The 16,113-nt window shown below is 38.3% G+C and overlaps 1 protein-coding gene across 4 annotated transcripts in view; it reads right to left on the bottom strand.

Moving 5' to 3' along the window:
- Nucleotides 1-216: 216 nt before the first annotated feature.
- Nucleotides 217-16,113, bottom strand: part of CRIM1 (cysteine rich transmembrane BMP regulator 1) — a 173,350-nt gene continuing 157,453 nt past the window's right edge. For 3 of the 4 annotated variants that reach the window (XM_005486530.4, XM_074537295.1, XM_074537296.1), the window contains 6 exons: nt 14,386-14,601; nt 12,044-12,265; nt 7,491-7,685; nt 6,337-6,459; nt 4,745-4,932; nt 217-3,155 (listed from right to left, as the gene is read on the bottom strand). In XM_005486530.4, coding sequence (XP_005486587.3) covers nt 2,979-3,155; nt 4,745-4,932; nt 6,337-6,459; nt 7,491-7,685; nt 12,044-12,265; nt 14,386-14,601 — 1,121 coding nt within the window. In that variant the 3' untranslated portion in view covers nt 217-2,978. The remainder of the gene's footprint in view (nt 3,156-4,744; nt 4,933-6,336; nt 6,460-7,490; nt 7,686-12,043; nt 12,266-14,385; nt 14,602-16,113) is intronic. The other variant, XM_074537294.1, reaches the window with a different exon arrangement.

Genomic DNA, 16,113 nt, shown 5'->3' with positions numbered 1-16,113 from the left:
CACAAAGCTTCTAATGGGAAAATTTTTCAGTGTAATATGCAGAACGTTCTGTGCATGCAAATTCTTCTTTACGCACAGTACTTTCTGAAGTGTTCTGATCTCAGGTCAGCATGACAACAATACGAACTCCTACTCACCATAATATCAAACTACCAGTGTCTCAAGGACGAGTGCCCAGAGGTGATAAATACAAACATTTAAGAAGACAAGCATCCGTAGGTTTAAAATTTTTTATTGTGCTGCCAAGAGCCAAATTACAAGAAACCGCCTTACAGTTAAAAAAGTAAACAAGCAATCTGCTGAACCGCAGTGCACTCCGAGTGCCACATATGCATCTATTTTTCAGAAAATTATATCTGCATTTCTCTTACAAGAGCACAACAGGAACCAAAGTAAAAGAGTGTAATGGATACAGCACATAGGATAAATCATATCTTTAAAATAATAATAATAAAATAATAATAATAAAAACATTTTACACCATGTCCTATATCCTGCTAATATTTTCAGAATATGGCCTTGATTGTAAAACAAAAGCAAGCATTTACAATTTCTGGATAAAGACTGCTTACTCTTATGCAAGGAATGGATGTTTTGTCTTGACAAAATCTCTGTAGTTATTGGACAGAAACATCTCTGTTTCATTATCAGGTTGAGTACAAAACACTGGGGAGACTACATTTTTTCTTATTGATGGTTGAAAACTGAAGTTATATAAGCAGAAAAAATGTTGACCCTTAATGATACACCTATTTTTTTCTTTGATGCAAACAGCTAGAACACCTTTTTGATATTCTAAAACAAAAAAAATTGTTAATCTTCAGATTAATAAATTAGGTCATTATAATAATAAATTAGTTTTTTTTTTCAGTTTTAAAGTTCAGCAATCTCTGACCAAGTATTTACAACAATACTTGAGAGTTCCTTTACAAAAAATACATTTTCTTTTCACATTAAGCATACTGGGTATCTGTGTCTCTTATGACAAGCATTTGTAAAAGAAAAAAGGCAATGCACAAATGGGTAATTAGTATAAAAGTGCCAAGACCTGTTTGGAAAGTTAACATTGTATTATACAGTCAGAGTTATAAATGAGGCAAGCTACAACAAACTTCCAGCTTAATGCGGACAATATTCCAGTAGTTGTTTCAAACAATTGTTTGCAAACAAAAAGAAAAAAAAGAAAAAAAAAAAAAACAAAACAAAAAAAACCACCAAAATCCAGGAGCTGATTGTGTTATTTTATGGAGTTGATTAGTGCTGCATGTATATTGTCATCAGTGTCTCTAGCCAATGCATTCATTAAAAAGCCTTTTTAAGGCTAAGCAGGAAAAGAAAAATAAGAAACACCCTGAAATGTAGCAAGTAGCAAGAGCAACGCTTACTGCTATAATCGTGCACGAACTGAATGCACGCCAACACAAGAGTGCACACACACACACACACACAAACACGTTCAAATCAAATCAAACTGTAGGTAGAATGAGATGCTCTTTTCTTGTCTTTCCTAAACTCACAAGCAATTAAGCATTGATATGGAATGCCTGTTATCTGTTTCTGCTCTGGGTAAAATCTCTCTCCGATAAAAATACATTCAACAAGAAAAAAAATAGAAAAAATATATACTGTATACATAGTATTTTATATATACAGTATATATATGTATAGTGTATATACACATGCACGTATATATACATATGTATACCTACATGCATTTGTATATACATATATATACACAAACATACAAATACTTTTTGTTGTTTTTAGCATAATTATATTTACATAAATATTCCTATAATGCTAAAGTTTAAAGAAGCATGATCTCCTTTTTTTTTTCTGAGCTTCAAAAAAGGTGCTTGAGTAATATACAATTAAAATTAAGCAGCTTCCTAGCATGGAAGTAGTTTCTAAATCTGCATACCAGTAAATAAGAACATCAACAGGAAAAAAACAACCTTAAAACAGTCTCTTTTTTACTCTCTTGTACGCAAGAGCTTTGTCCAACAAAAATATTTTTCCTTCTCCTGTATGAACAACCAGAGATTGATATAAAATAACAAAACAAAACCACAACAGACAAAACAAACAAACAAAAGCCCCTGGAACTGCATGGTGTTCTTGACTTTTCCTTCCATCCTTCTTTCCTTCCTTCCTCCTTTCAATACTGCTGTCAAAAGATCCAGTGCTCATATCAGGAATTACTTAGGCCTCAGTCATTTGCTAACTCTGCTGAAGTCTGGCTAATCTAGCCAATCAGCTTTGAAGAAAACAAAAAAATAAAAACAAAAAATAAAACCAAAAAGCAGCACAAGGTATAATTTTATACATCCTTAATAAACCCACCCTTTATTTTCTGCTATAATCTTTTCCTTGCTATTTCATTAACTACTGCAGCTTCTCATCATATAGAAAAATATTTGCAGCTACACCACACCTGTGATGTGACAAATTCTGTTCTAGGAGTATATTACTGTAGCAACAGCTGGAAAAAAAATAATCAGACCTTTTCATATTTTTTTCACCTGGGGTTAGGCTTTTGCTGCAACAGATGCAATTTCAGAGCAACAAGATAAACCACTATCCTGCTGCTCAGCAGTATATTTTCGTCTCCAGCCAAGCATGACCAGCTTTTCTTCTCTAAAGCTTCCTTTTACTTCATTGCCTACCCCTAGCCCCTGATTCCCCCTCCCAAAAAACCTCTATAGCTATGTTACAAGCAAATACATCTTAACAAGTTTCAAAACTTTGGTTCTAAGAAAACACTTGGTCAGTTATCTCAAGGAAAAGTGGGAATGCTTTTTCTGGCACATTGCAGGAGTCAGAGCTCATCCCAGAAAGGTCTTAGAGCTGTACATGTAGTCACAAATCCAATACAATCCACTAAGCAACTGCACAATTCTAGTTTTATTTTAATAGCAGACTGTCTCTCCTTCTCTCGCTCTCTCTCTTTCTTAAATCCTTGGCAAGGGTGCAATTCTTCAAACTGTTTGATAGAAATTATCTGCCTGTAGGTTGTTCTGTTTCTGCATGCTGTAAAATCCACTGTATCTTGAATCTGGGTCTGCAATTCTTAGCATCCTCTGAGAACTGTCCACCTGGACCCTGGTACCTTTCTCGCAGTCCACATATACCAGTTGATTGTTTAGGCAAGAAGGCTGTTAAAACAGAAAGGAAATACTGAGTAAATCATACAGTTTCTCTATTTCACACATAACTTTTAAAGTCTGTTTGGGTCAAGTCAATATGTTGGGATCTCTAACTTGTGAGAGTGACCCCGAGAAGAGTTCAAAAGTCTCTTTTCCCAGCCCGGTGCTTGAAGAAGGAGTCAGGGCTCTTAATTTCTCGGTCTCAAGGTTGTTTATTGTATCTTATCTATAAAATTCTTTCTCCTGTCCTGCCAAGGTCCACTCAGCATGACAGTCTGAGGCATTCTGCCTGCCCTTTTTTAGTCTTTATACTAAAAACTACATATACAATGTTTACAATTACTTCCCAATACCTATCACCTATGTTAGACTGTGAGCTTCTACCCTAAACCAATCTGTAAGTGCCAACATCACAGCAGAAGATGGAGGCCAAGAGAAAAAGGCAGGATATGCCCAGATCCCTCCATCTTGCCCCCCTGAATCCCCATTCTAAACACCCCAAAATCTACTTTTTTACCTTGTGATAAATTCACTATCATGCTACTTAATTTGTCATGGCTTGCAAGATCTTCATCTAAGGTTGGTAACTTCCTCCATGGGTCATAATCAAAACCACAGGTATTTTGGGCTCTGTGCAAGGGTCTCTGAGACCTCTGGCAGGGTCTTGGCTGCTCAGGACAGCCTGAGGGATGTCCTGGCTCCTGACATCCCTAAGCACAAAACAAAATCAAACTGGCAATGAAAGGGTTTGGACTTTTGTGAAAGTTGGCCTATGTTAGATATAGTAACAGACCAACACTCCCTTCAGAGTCACCATTTTTCATCTTCTGAATGGAGTTCTGGTATTCTCATATCCTAACTGGGCTGATGTAACTGTTTGTTCTCTGTTAATTCAGCACCACACAAAGGCTTAACCTGCTTGCCCCAGATGTGCAGCACCTTTTTTCCCAGACTTTTAACAGGCCTCTTTATTGCTTAACATTTTCCACAATGTTTTGTTCCCAGATTCGTAAAAATGGGATAGTGTAGTAAACCCCTCAGGTTTAGCCAGGGCCCCTTGGAGAATAGAATGCTGACACAGCGGCAAAGAAGTTTCCTGTCTCCAGGGACATCCGCCGGTACCTTATCCCTATAGCCATGTAAGGCAATATTGTGTTAACCCTACTATTGGTCACTTATGGTCACTCTAACACCTTTGCCATTGGTCAGGATTGGATCCGGGCCAAGGCTATAAAAGTAGCATACTGTACCCCTACTAACTCGGAAGAAGAAGAGCTGAGAGCCTTCACGGACCCTCCAGTAAAGCCATACTCGTGGAACAGCCAGTGTCTTCTGCTTCTCCTCTCTCTACCGTCTGCTGGAGCCTTAGGCCAAGGGAAAAGCTACCTAGCAAGCAAAGCTGAAATCACAAGAGCTGCCTAATCACTAAGAGCTGAACTTTCCCTGCTTGCTAGGGGCTGACCCACGGCCTTGGTCTGAGAGCGAGCTAGCTTCGAGCACCCAGTCCCCTTGGGGACTGAGCTCTGGAGCTGTAACAGCTTGCATTAGATAAGACCAAGAAAGGCTTATTTAGGATAGCCTGGAAATAGACACAGCACCTTTGTTGGAGCTTTGTAGCAGGACACTGGAATCCACTGCTTCTTCTGGTTGATAAGCAGGAGCACGATGATCAGTAACAGCGCTATCGTGATTGGGATCGTCACCAAGGCAACCGAGCTGACGGATGCATCTTCACTGGGGCGGGGCCCGCTGCCACTCCGGTATTCCCCCTGGAGATGGTTCATATCTGCAGGGCAATTGGGAGCATTTGTTCGTGATTAGAAACGGGCCTTGGCCACAAGGAAGAATGTAATTAAAAATGTCTCAGTTGTACTTCTTGTCACTCATAAGAATTGGACCTTCTCTCCTGCAATGTCACCTTATTTACATAAATTAGAACAGCTTGTATCTTGTAGAGGGACTATGTTAGTCAGGAAAAGGCCATCAAAAGAGAGGAGATAGAAAGAAATCTAAAGCACAGTAACTACCAAGTCTGACAGCAACCTCTTAACTCATCTGTGTTTGCATGATCTTATCTGATCACAACCAAATTCCCACTTGTAAAAAAATCAGACTCTGTGTTTCCAGGCTGAGGAGAGCTTGGAAATCTTAGGATGAAATAAATTTTTTTCTTTTTGACTTTTAAAAGGTTTACTTTTACTTTGTACTGGTAGGACAAGTACGATGTGTTCACTCTCTCATCTGTTGAGAGCATTTTACAATACCTGCAGCACTCAGCCTGTGAAAACAGACTGCTGGCAGTCTACTAGACTGTAGCAAGTTTTATATGTAATTGCAAAGAATGGTAACTTTCAATGACATATACAAAATTCCCTCACAGTTTGTAGTGGGTGTTTATAACCCCCAGGAAGGATAGTTACAAGCCAGCTAGTAATGCCTGAGAAATTAAAATGCTGGAGTTATAAAAGCTTAGAACTCTGTAAAGCAGTTACATTTCGTACATTCTTTCTCCAAAGAATAGAATGCTATGAGGACATCCTCAGATTAAAAAGAAATCCTCAGGTTTAAAAAAAATTACATAATTTAGGTTGTCCTTCAGTTAGAAAAGGTTAACAAAAACTGTGGCACAGTGTTTCCTCTATGCTGGAATAATATTACAGTGCAGTTTTAAACAGAAGATGTATTTACATCCTTAGACACCCTCATTGGCTGTGTGTCACTATACCTGAGGTGTTTTTTTGTCTCAGGTCTGACATCATGGCTATGATATAAATTGGGCTGTGATACATGTTTTTCCACCTTTGTTTATCTATTCCTGAGAATGTCAAATGGATCAAATGAAGGTCTATCAACTCCAATGGCCTGCTTTCTAGTTTTTGAATCAGAAAAGACACCCAAGAATCACTTCTGATTCATCATTTTGTTGTATTCCTAATTTTATAGAACTCCATCATACCAACGCAAATGTTTCTTCTATGCAGAACATGGAGTGATAATGAGACCAAACTGTACAAATATAATTTAATCGACTGACTCATCTTTACTCAAAGCAAAATGCATGTACTGCACTGAATTATGTGCTGAAGAATATTCTCAGGTACAACTGCTACTTGAATAGGAAAAGTAGATTCATTAAAACATGGGGAATAAACACAGTCCTAAAGTTATCCTGGTTTGTATCAGATCTGACCTCTGTGAATGTGGATTATATCATTTTCACTTGGAGTCGGCCAGTTTGGTACTTCTAGTTCAACATCTCCTCGATGATTTGTCTTCTCAATAGGTATGTTAGTGGGTTCAGGTACATACATCTCTGTAAAATGAGAAAAATGTCTTTCACAAGTTGCAGGCTGCTTAACTTCTTCTTAGTGCTGCTATAATTGTGGAAATATATTTGCCCATATGCAGTGCTTTGTCCTTTAAATTCTTTGATTTGTTTCACAATTTTCATAATTTTCATCATTAGCCTGGGATTTTTTTTGAAAACTTATTCCATGTTGTACACAGGATACATACCTGTTGCCATTATCATTACCATAATGTGAATGGGACAAAGGACTGGTGTGGACAAACTTGCTTCTGAAAATACCATCCCAGAATACATGCTTAACTACAGGCTTGCTCGTCCAGATACTCCACAGAGTATCCTCTGTGATACTCAACAAAATCCCCCCCCCAAAAATGAAGGGAAGGCTATATCTTCCCAGCTGATATGTAAACAGTCCCTACTGGTTTCTTTGCCTTGCTTTTTTTTGTAATCCTCAGAGGGGAATTCCAAGAAGGGGTAATGCTGAATCTCCCCAGCTGTGCTGTCAGAAGGAGTTATCAGCTGACTGAATAAGGTGAGCAAACTTCTGCAGAAGTATATTAGGACTCACATTAAAAATCACTTGCAATTCTTATGCCCCTTGTGCCCATAGCTAAGAAAATGTCACATTGCTTTTAAGCCAAGTTAAAGTGAAAAACAAAGCAATGTGATATTTGAAAAGTAACCAACGCTCTCAGAAAAGACAGAAATGTTAATCACTATAACATAATCTGCAGAGATGTAAGGATATTAATTTTCCCACTTCATTAACATATTTCCATAGCCTTGTGAAAGGACAAAACAGGGGCAAACAAGCAATTTTTCAGTTCACAGTTCTCAGAATAAGTGAAATTCAAACTATGTTTTTGCACAATGTGCCTATCTGTTAAGAATATTAATTTTCCTGAAGTCTAAAAGGCTGCTGCCTTTGTGATGCTGTTCAAACATGGACTGACATTCAAAACCCAATTACAAAACCTTATTATGGGCCCTAGGAAAGCAGCATGACAATAAACTGGGCTGTCACATCACATTACCTGGACACATGGGGCAGCAGCTTCCCTCCACGTTGATGGGCTCAGCACAAGGCAGAGGTGGGCAGCTGACCGTGGAGCAGAGGGTCTGGCCCTGCAGGCAGTAGCAGTGCGTGCAGCTGTCAATGTCCCAGCGCTCCTCGTCCGCGTATGTTTCTCCACTGAAGTGGCACACCACTTTCTTTGCAACTGCATCTTCTGTGGAAGGAAAACTGTGCTGTGAGCCCGCACTAACAGCCAATTACACACAAATCAGATTTCATTCCTAGACACAAAAGTGAAATAATTGCCACAAGGAAATCCCAGCTGTAACGAAAAGATCCTCTCTTCATCGTCCAGAAAATCTTTGTGAAAAAGATGTTATTTCTGCTTCTTTATGAAGTACATAATTAGCCTGGGCTGCTTCTCCTCATTTTCTTAATGCAAGAGGCTAGAGGATGGATGATTGAGACATGAAAAGATGATATCAAAAGTGCTGAGAAAATTAAGAAAAAATCATTCTCTTTGACTCTTTGAGGCTACCAACTACTCATCTTCCTCCTTGTTTCCTAGTCAATCCTATTAAGCTAAAATAACCCCAAACTCTAACTACCAAAGCTCAAGAATGATGAACTCTGTCTAGAATACTTAAAAAAGCAGATTAGGCAAGATGCCAAGAAGGATTGGAGACATTCTCAGGTGAAATAACTAGAAGTGCTTAGACTGTAATGATAAAACATATTTGAAGGGGATCTGATAATTCCCTACAACTGCATCAATGGAAAACCACGGAAAAGAGCAGTAACAAAACTCAGTACATTTTTTAATGGTTAATATTATATAAATTGGAAATCTATGTGATCTTTCTGCCTAGGCATTCAATACACCACTTTTTAATGTTGCATCCTGTGCAAGCCTTTTAGGTGGTCTACAGTAAACCTATTTCACTGAGAAGGAAGTAATGAATTGCTTAGCCTAGGATGTTTTTTGGAGCCAAAGAACTTTAAGGATAGCGAAAAAAACAACACAGCAGAAACTCCAAAAGCCAAGTGGTGCTTAATTTTTATCTTAGCTTCCTCCTGCCTTTGTTTCTTAGAGGCAAAAATTGTTGTGAAACCTGCTGATGACATGAGCTTGCACATTAAACATATGAACGAGATAATAGAATGAAACTTTTTAAATTTTCAGATAAATACTGGTTTAACATTCATATAGATTACATCTCCAAGTATCCCAGTTAGACATATTTTCCCCTGTGTCAGCCTTATTATATACTTTGGCCATGAGCAAAGGTTTTAATTAGTGACAACATAATAGAGACATAATCTGGAATAACAAGGCTAGCAGTCAGCAGACCAGTCCAACAGATCTGAGAGAGTAAACTCAAATACAAAAGAGGACCAGCAAGAAGTACTATTGAGAAAAATTAGTGGAATTATCTGAAAAGCACAAATGGTTCCCTAGGTCCTTGGTATCTCATGGCTTGCATGGCTTTTAGTATGGATCTCAACCTCTCCAAGTAGATTTTGTAAGTGAATGTGGTGTGGGCATGGGAAAGGAAGAGTGGGAGGAAAAGATGGCAGCCAGCTGCAGGAAGGGCATTAGGTTGTTCCCTCGCTGATGTGCATTTGGGACATAGAGCCAGCAGAACCCTGTGTCAGGAGGGTGTGTGTGGGCACAGGACAAGGCACACTGCCTGAGCACCCCTCTGCTGCTCGTTACCTATGCAGACCTAACCTTAGCACTTCTGGCCTGCTCAACATGTTACCTTGCTTCACTTAGGACACCTTCTTCAATTCTGCAGCTAGTTGGTCTGGAAAAGTCCTTTAACTTGCTCAAGCTTTTCCAAATTTGTGAAGAACACATCACAATTTTATTCAGCAAATATTTTTTAGAAGAATAAGCAAAGGTAAAATCACAATTATGGTGCTGTACCTTTGAACCTCAAGAGGAAATTTTAAAGTACTATCCCTGTGAGTGTTTCCTGTTTTGGTGTCCATCTCTATGAAAGTATATACAAGGATGAAGATGAAGGCCACTACAGGTGCTCAAGAACAGTGGAAACAAGACAAGCTTGCAGTAAGAAACCCACATACAAAAACACAGTTCAGTGTCTAGCTCTACCCACTTCTCTCAAATTTCTTCTAGCTCCACCAGAAAATCAGCCTCATCTGGTAAATGACTGGACAGTCATTGCTCTGTTATCTGCAGAAGACTAATCTTGTCTCTAATCAAATAGATATCCCTTTATCCTCTCTAAACTAGAAGGTTATCTTTCCAAATTAATCTTTCTTTGCACGAGGAAGACCAATGTTGAACACACAGGATGAAGATTCAAACAACAAAGCATCCATGACTAAAATTTTGAAGTTGAGTCTATACAAACTGGATCCAGAAAGAAGCAGAATAAATAATGCAGCGCTAAAATCCTGTATAATTTTTGAAATTTCAAGAAATGAAGCAGGTCTGTTTCCTCACTGCTTCCACAGAGTTTGCCTATGCCCAAGGAAGTGACTGAATCCCTATCCCTTGGGGTATTTAAAAGACATATAGACACAGCATCTGAGGACATGATCTAGTGGTGGACTTGGCAGTGCAGGGTTAACAGCTGGACTCACTGATCTTAGAGGTCTCTTCCAACCTAAATGATTCTATGATTCTAAACATTTTATCAAGTATTGCATAAAAATATTTAGAAAGAATCTGTACAAAGATGTGCTTCACAGTTCTCAAAAATGAAGAGTAAATGAGTAAGAACCAGAAAGATGGAAAATTAAGCGCATGACCTGTCTTGCATGCAAGAGTATATATAATTCATGGAAGCCATAAAAAAAGTTTCCATGAATTTCTGTTATTTAAACCACAAAACATGTGACTACACAGGACAACATGGTTTAATAAAATGGAGCATCACTGAAAATCTTTATATCTGAGTATTAATTAAAATCTGGCTACTGCATTTTGCTTTGCTGAGTAGTTGCTACTAAAAAAACCATGAAGTTTTCATAGCTCACACATTTAAGTATTTGCAATATTATACAACTATACAGGATTCAAAGTAAATTAACTAAAGCTATGTCTACATGCTCTGTGTATATATTTGCAAACTTGACATGGAAGATGTAGGGTTTTAAAGGTTTCATTTTTGTAGCTCATATTGCACAAGTACCCCTGGCGCATCCCCTCCTCACCCACAGAATTCTTCAGTGCAGTATTCTTCGTGTTCTGACTTTACTGGTTTGGTTGCCCAACTTTCAAGCACTCTATATATTTTTAAACGTTAAAATGTTTTCTGGGTTAAAATTATTTTATGGTTCAAACTCACTGGAAGAAAAACCTGCAGAAAGACAGTTGTCAAAGAAACTTTAAATTCTCCCCATTTTGTATGCAAACGACGAGAAGAAATAGTAATAGGGTTAACATTGCACTTTTGCCTCAAAATGTCCTCAATATCTAAGTAGAATTCCAAATGCAACTGAAGCTTAGATACTTTGTAACGCTGCCTGGCATTCTTCCATTGAATTCCTTGTACATCATATAAAACTATATCACCTGTTATTGAAGCTATTCTATCTGAAAGGATATAGAGAGTTCAAGAGTTGTATCAATGTCTGAGTCTGAACACACTTCAAAATCTTTCTACCATCTTTCTGATGAAGGACTGTTTTGTTTATAGATAGGCAAGTTGACTCACATGTTCAATTAAATATTTAAACCCATCAATTTCCTTATACTCCTTCTTGCTGTTCTTTTCTACTGTATCTCTCCCTACTGCTTTTGCAACTGAAGTAACCTTTGAATGCCTTCCAACAATGCTACAAATATTAAATTCAGTGAGTACAATACATGATTTTTCTCTATCAGCAGCTTCCATTCTACAGCCTTTGTACTTACTGTGAACTCACAAAAGAAGTCATCTGTACATAAATACTCCTATTCAATGCACAATGGAAAAGAGATCTCCAATTTTGCTACTTTAAAAATGCCTGGAAATTTTCATTGTCTACAGCAACCACCATTTACTTCACTTCGAAATTCAACACCAGTCTTTATGCATTTTCAGTATTTTAAAAAATATATATTTTCCCTGTTTTTATCTCAAAGGTACTATCATTAATGAAATTCCATTTTTCCTGTATTTTAATTTAGATGCCTTATTAAGAGTTCTCAATTCTGTGAAATTTCAGAATGCTTCAGCTCATCTTCTGCAGTCATAATTAATGTTTTCCTCATATTATTATAATCACATAAATCTTGACATAACATATGTGCTACCTGACAGATCTTCCTTTAAATAAAATAATTTTTTTGTAATGTCTTTATCCAATAAGGTGTCTTACCAAGATTACAGGAGGATGGCCTCTGAAGTTTGTAGGCAAATTAGATGTATATCTCTATTCTCTTCTACCTAAAAACTCCAAATCATGATCCTCAAAGCTCCCCATGCAGACTTCACTCTCCAGTCTGACGGGTGGCATAGACTGCATCTCAGGGAAAGCATCTCAGTTTGGAAATAAAACTTCTGTCTTATTCCCAAGAAGGGAACAGCAAGTTCACAACTATTTTCATTCACTCACCAATACAGTAAGGACAACATTGTCCCTTTCTCAAAACAGGTCTCTCACAGGACACTGGTGGGCAAGACTCAGAGTAGCATCTAATCACCCCATCCATGCAAATGCAGCTAGTGCAGACATTGGGCTTCCAGGACTCAGCTGTCAGAAAAATATCTCCATCATCGTTTTTGCAGTAACTGGGCATGCTCTCATTGCTTGATGGAGAGGGCTGAAGAGTCTCATCTGTAAATATAAAGAGATTAGGTAATTTAACTTGCAGTGGGTAACTTCTCTCAGAGCTCCTTACCAGAAGGTTCAGTCTTGAACATAATGGAATTGTTACTCATTGCTTCACTACTTCAGAAGAACTGGAAGGACAGAGCCTTATACCTCTTTAGCTCTTATATGGGATGAAGACCTCATGATATGCTCTAGCATAATGCTTGTTTAGACCTTTATTGAGTTTACTCAAAAAAGAAACTAAAACAAGTAAAGCAAGAAATAAAAAAGAAAAAAAGCTTGGAAAAAGCAGAGCAAGGAGAAAAACAATCACCATCAGAAGCAACCCCTCAGAAAGTGATTCTGCTGTAAATTGCATGGTGTATAGGAATTCATCTGAAACAAGAGAGATTAAATTTTAAATCTAAAACCTGAATCCCATCTTCTACCATGTCAGCCCAAGTTTTTGAATGATGCAAAGTGAAAAGCTATTATGCTGCTGTCACCTTCACTAGTGGCCTTAGATGAGCTAATTATAAGCTGTTGAGAAACAAATGGAACTTGATCGTGCTTCAGCCTGATGCCAATGGTTTGCTTTAATTCTCATGCCCATCCATGGAGGAGACATATTCCTGCAATGAAGCTGTACCTTAACAGACTGTGACAGTGGTCACAGGGGTTCTTGATGAGGCAAGAGATGAGAATGTTGACTCCATGTTTAGAAGGCTTGATTTATTATTTTATGATATATATATATATTACATTATAACTAGACTAGAAAGAAATAGAAGGAAAAGGTTTCCTCAGAAGGCTAAGCTAAGAATAGAAAGGGATGATAACAAAGGCAGCTGGCTCAGAGAACGAGAGCCAGCTCTGCTGTCACTGGTCACCGAATCCAAACATCCACAGGAGGCCAATCATGGATCCACCTGTTGCATTCCACAGCAGCAGATAACCATTGTTTACATTTTGTTTCTGAGGCCTCAGCTCCTCAGAAGGGAAAAAATCCTAAGAAAGGATTTTTAGTGAAAAGATGTCTGTGACAACAGACATTACAGATCAAGAAACAGGACTAAGAAAAAGAGAAGAAAGGATTCATAAGAGCACTGAGATGAGGTTCTCAATCTACCTGCATTAAGCTATGAGACTAAGCTTATTATATAGCCTGTGAGGAAAGATCAACTCCTCTGAAACAGTATTTTGAAGTAAGGAAATGTTCACTATTAATAATGAAAAAATATAAGTCAGGAGGCTACCTTGTTTACATAGGTAAATATTACAAATAATTACAAAATAGTTTGTCAGGAAAAAGCCCCACACCCAAACCCAAACAAATACCTTGTAGCAAAACCTAATGGCAAAAATCAACTTCTATTTTTTCCTAAAGTAAATTTTAAAATTTTGATTTGAATAAAGGCATATTTTTTTGTGAGTTTACATCCAATTCACAGGTTTGTACTAAATTTCCATTACAATAAACTTCCCCATTTGCTATGTAAAATAGGAATTTATGTTCATTTATAATTGAATATCTTTCCTTGGGGGAAAGCAAATCCCGTTATCTTCTTGACACTGTGAGGCAGTCTAGGAGGAGGCTGGCATGCCTGCCAGGCTGGAATGCTTTGATATTACTCAGCTGCCTTCAAATCACTATCAGAATGACACCATGTGAAGGTAAAAGCAAACGGAGACCAGTTTTTGAGACCAAATCCCAAAGAGGCAAGACAGTAATAAAAAGGCTCATAGAACCCAAGCTGTGTAGAAAGAAAAAGAAACAAGCCTGTATCTACCTAACACTTTGATTGCTTTCAAAGTTTCTCTAATCCTGCATGTCTCCACAAAGGAGTGCATATTTCATAAACATTCCAAGGATTCTGGTTCTTACACAACCCCTACGTTATTAGATTGCTTTCAAGATTTTCCAAGTTCAGGGCCACAGCTCCCTTTACACATAAGATCTCTCTTGCACACAGTCAAGTTTTGCACTTGAATTAGAGAACTGCAGGCTGTCACTGCAAACTGCAGGAGAACAAAGGCACCACAACAACCAGCACTGGGCACACACTGAGGCACTCTCACACTGAAACATCAGACATCCTCAGATCCGGGAAGGGCTCTGAGGACAGCTGGATGCCAGCACGTACCTGGGCACTGTGGGCAGCAGGAGTCCTGGGTGCGGGTGGGGCTTTGGCAGAGCAGGGGTGGGCAGACTTCGGTCTCGCACAGGACACGGCCACTGTGGCATGTGCACTGTGTGCAAGAATCAATGTTCCAGGTCTCTCCTTCTACAAAGTATTCCCCACCAGGAGCGTGGCAGATTGATGGACTGGTGAGCTCTGGCTTTTGCACTATTATTTCATCTGGGAAAAACAGAATTGGAAGAGAAGCAAAATCAACAGTGAATCTTATAATTAAAAACCGTACACAAGGTGAAGAATTTCTGTTATTATTGAAAATACATATATACATTATTCCTAATGAAGCTCTTTTGACTTTATGGCACCTGCATCTCATGAAAAATGGGAAATATATAAGGAAACAATTTGAGAATCAGTCTGAATAAAGATTAGTTAATATAAATCAGAGATAAGCATTCTTGGCATTTCAGAAAAAAATAAACTAACTTGTGATTTGGGAATTCCAAGAGACAATTATCATTTTCTGAAAAATTCTAATGATCAGACAGTTTCTTAACTGCTAAATATTACCTTCAGATACAATTCCTGAAAGGATGGATAAGTAAGCTTCTCCTCTGGGATTTAGGAAGTCCTCTGGGTAAAGGTTAAGTTTCCCAAAAGATATGTGTTTATATCATCTGCATCATTAGACGCTACATTTAAAAAAACAACCAAACAACCCCCCCTCAAAACCCCAATCTCCCAGAAAAGAAAAAGCAAAACACAGAATTCCACCCCCCAGCCCCCTAAAAATGTATAAGCACTTAACATCGATGGAAGTTCTTCATCACTGTCACATTTAAAAAAAAAGTACCTGCCAAATTTGGAAAAAAAACCCTATCTGGATATAAAGAAATGCCACAATGTGTAGCCTTATCCTTCCAGTAATTGTATCTCAACAAATGAACCTTACTTTCTTTTCAAACAATTATTTACATCACCTCTGCAGCCCTGGCTAAAAGATTCACCCTGGCCATTTAGAGAACAAATTTGACCTCTTTCAAGTTAAGGAAGGAACTGAAACTGTTTCCGTTTTTCAGCATGAGCATCCTCCAGCCTCTGGGGTATAAAAAAAAAGGGGGAACTCTTCACCTCTTGGTGATTTAAAAGATGAATAAAGAAACCTATCGGGTACCTTGAGTACTTAAGCATTTACCATCAAGAAAAAGTTATGCCACCATCCTCAGCCTGCTTAAAATCCTTTGAAGCCTATCCCCCACTAGGGGCAATAAGGGCAGTAATAGCCTACCATGCTGGTTGTTTTGGACCTGGAGCGAGTCCACCAGCTTTTCCCATGCATTAGGCATAGATACCAAGATGCCTCACACCCTGTTTTTTCAGCTGTGGAAGCCATGAGTTTGAAAACTACAGGCTTTGAAAGTGAAGCTTCAGGCTTATTATTGATGTCCTTCAGCCTGAATTCAACCCATTTAATAACAGTTAAGTTAGGTGCCTCTGTTAAGAACTGAACCTCCTCAGGTTTCCTATGCTGTGAATGGAGGAGAAGATAAAAGTGACTTCTTGCTAATTGTGCTACACCTCTAAACCACTTCCTGAAGGTGCCTCTCACCTACTTCATTATAATGATGCCTAATGTGAACATCATACTAACCCAAATATCCTGGTTAAGAGAGAAAAATTAAGTGTACAGCAGCTCCTCTAGGCATTTAGGCAGGCGAAGGCTCACAAAGTGCT

Source organism: Zonotrichia albicollis, chromosome 3, assembly GCF_047830755.1.
Source record: "Zonotrichia albicollis isolate bZonAlb1 chromosome 3, bZonAlb1.hap1, whole genome shotgun sequence".
NCBI lineage: Eukaryota > Metazoa > Chordata > Aves > Passeriformes > Passerellidae > Zonotrichia > Zonotrichia albicollis.
This window is presented reverse-complemented; position numbering and strand designations above follow the sequence as displayed.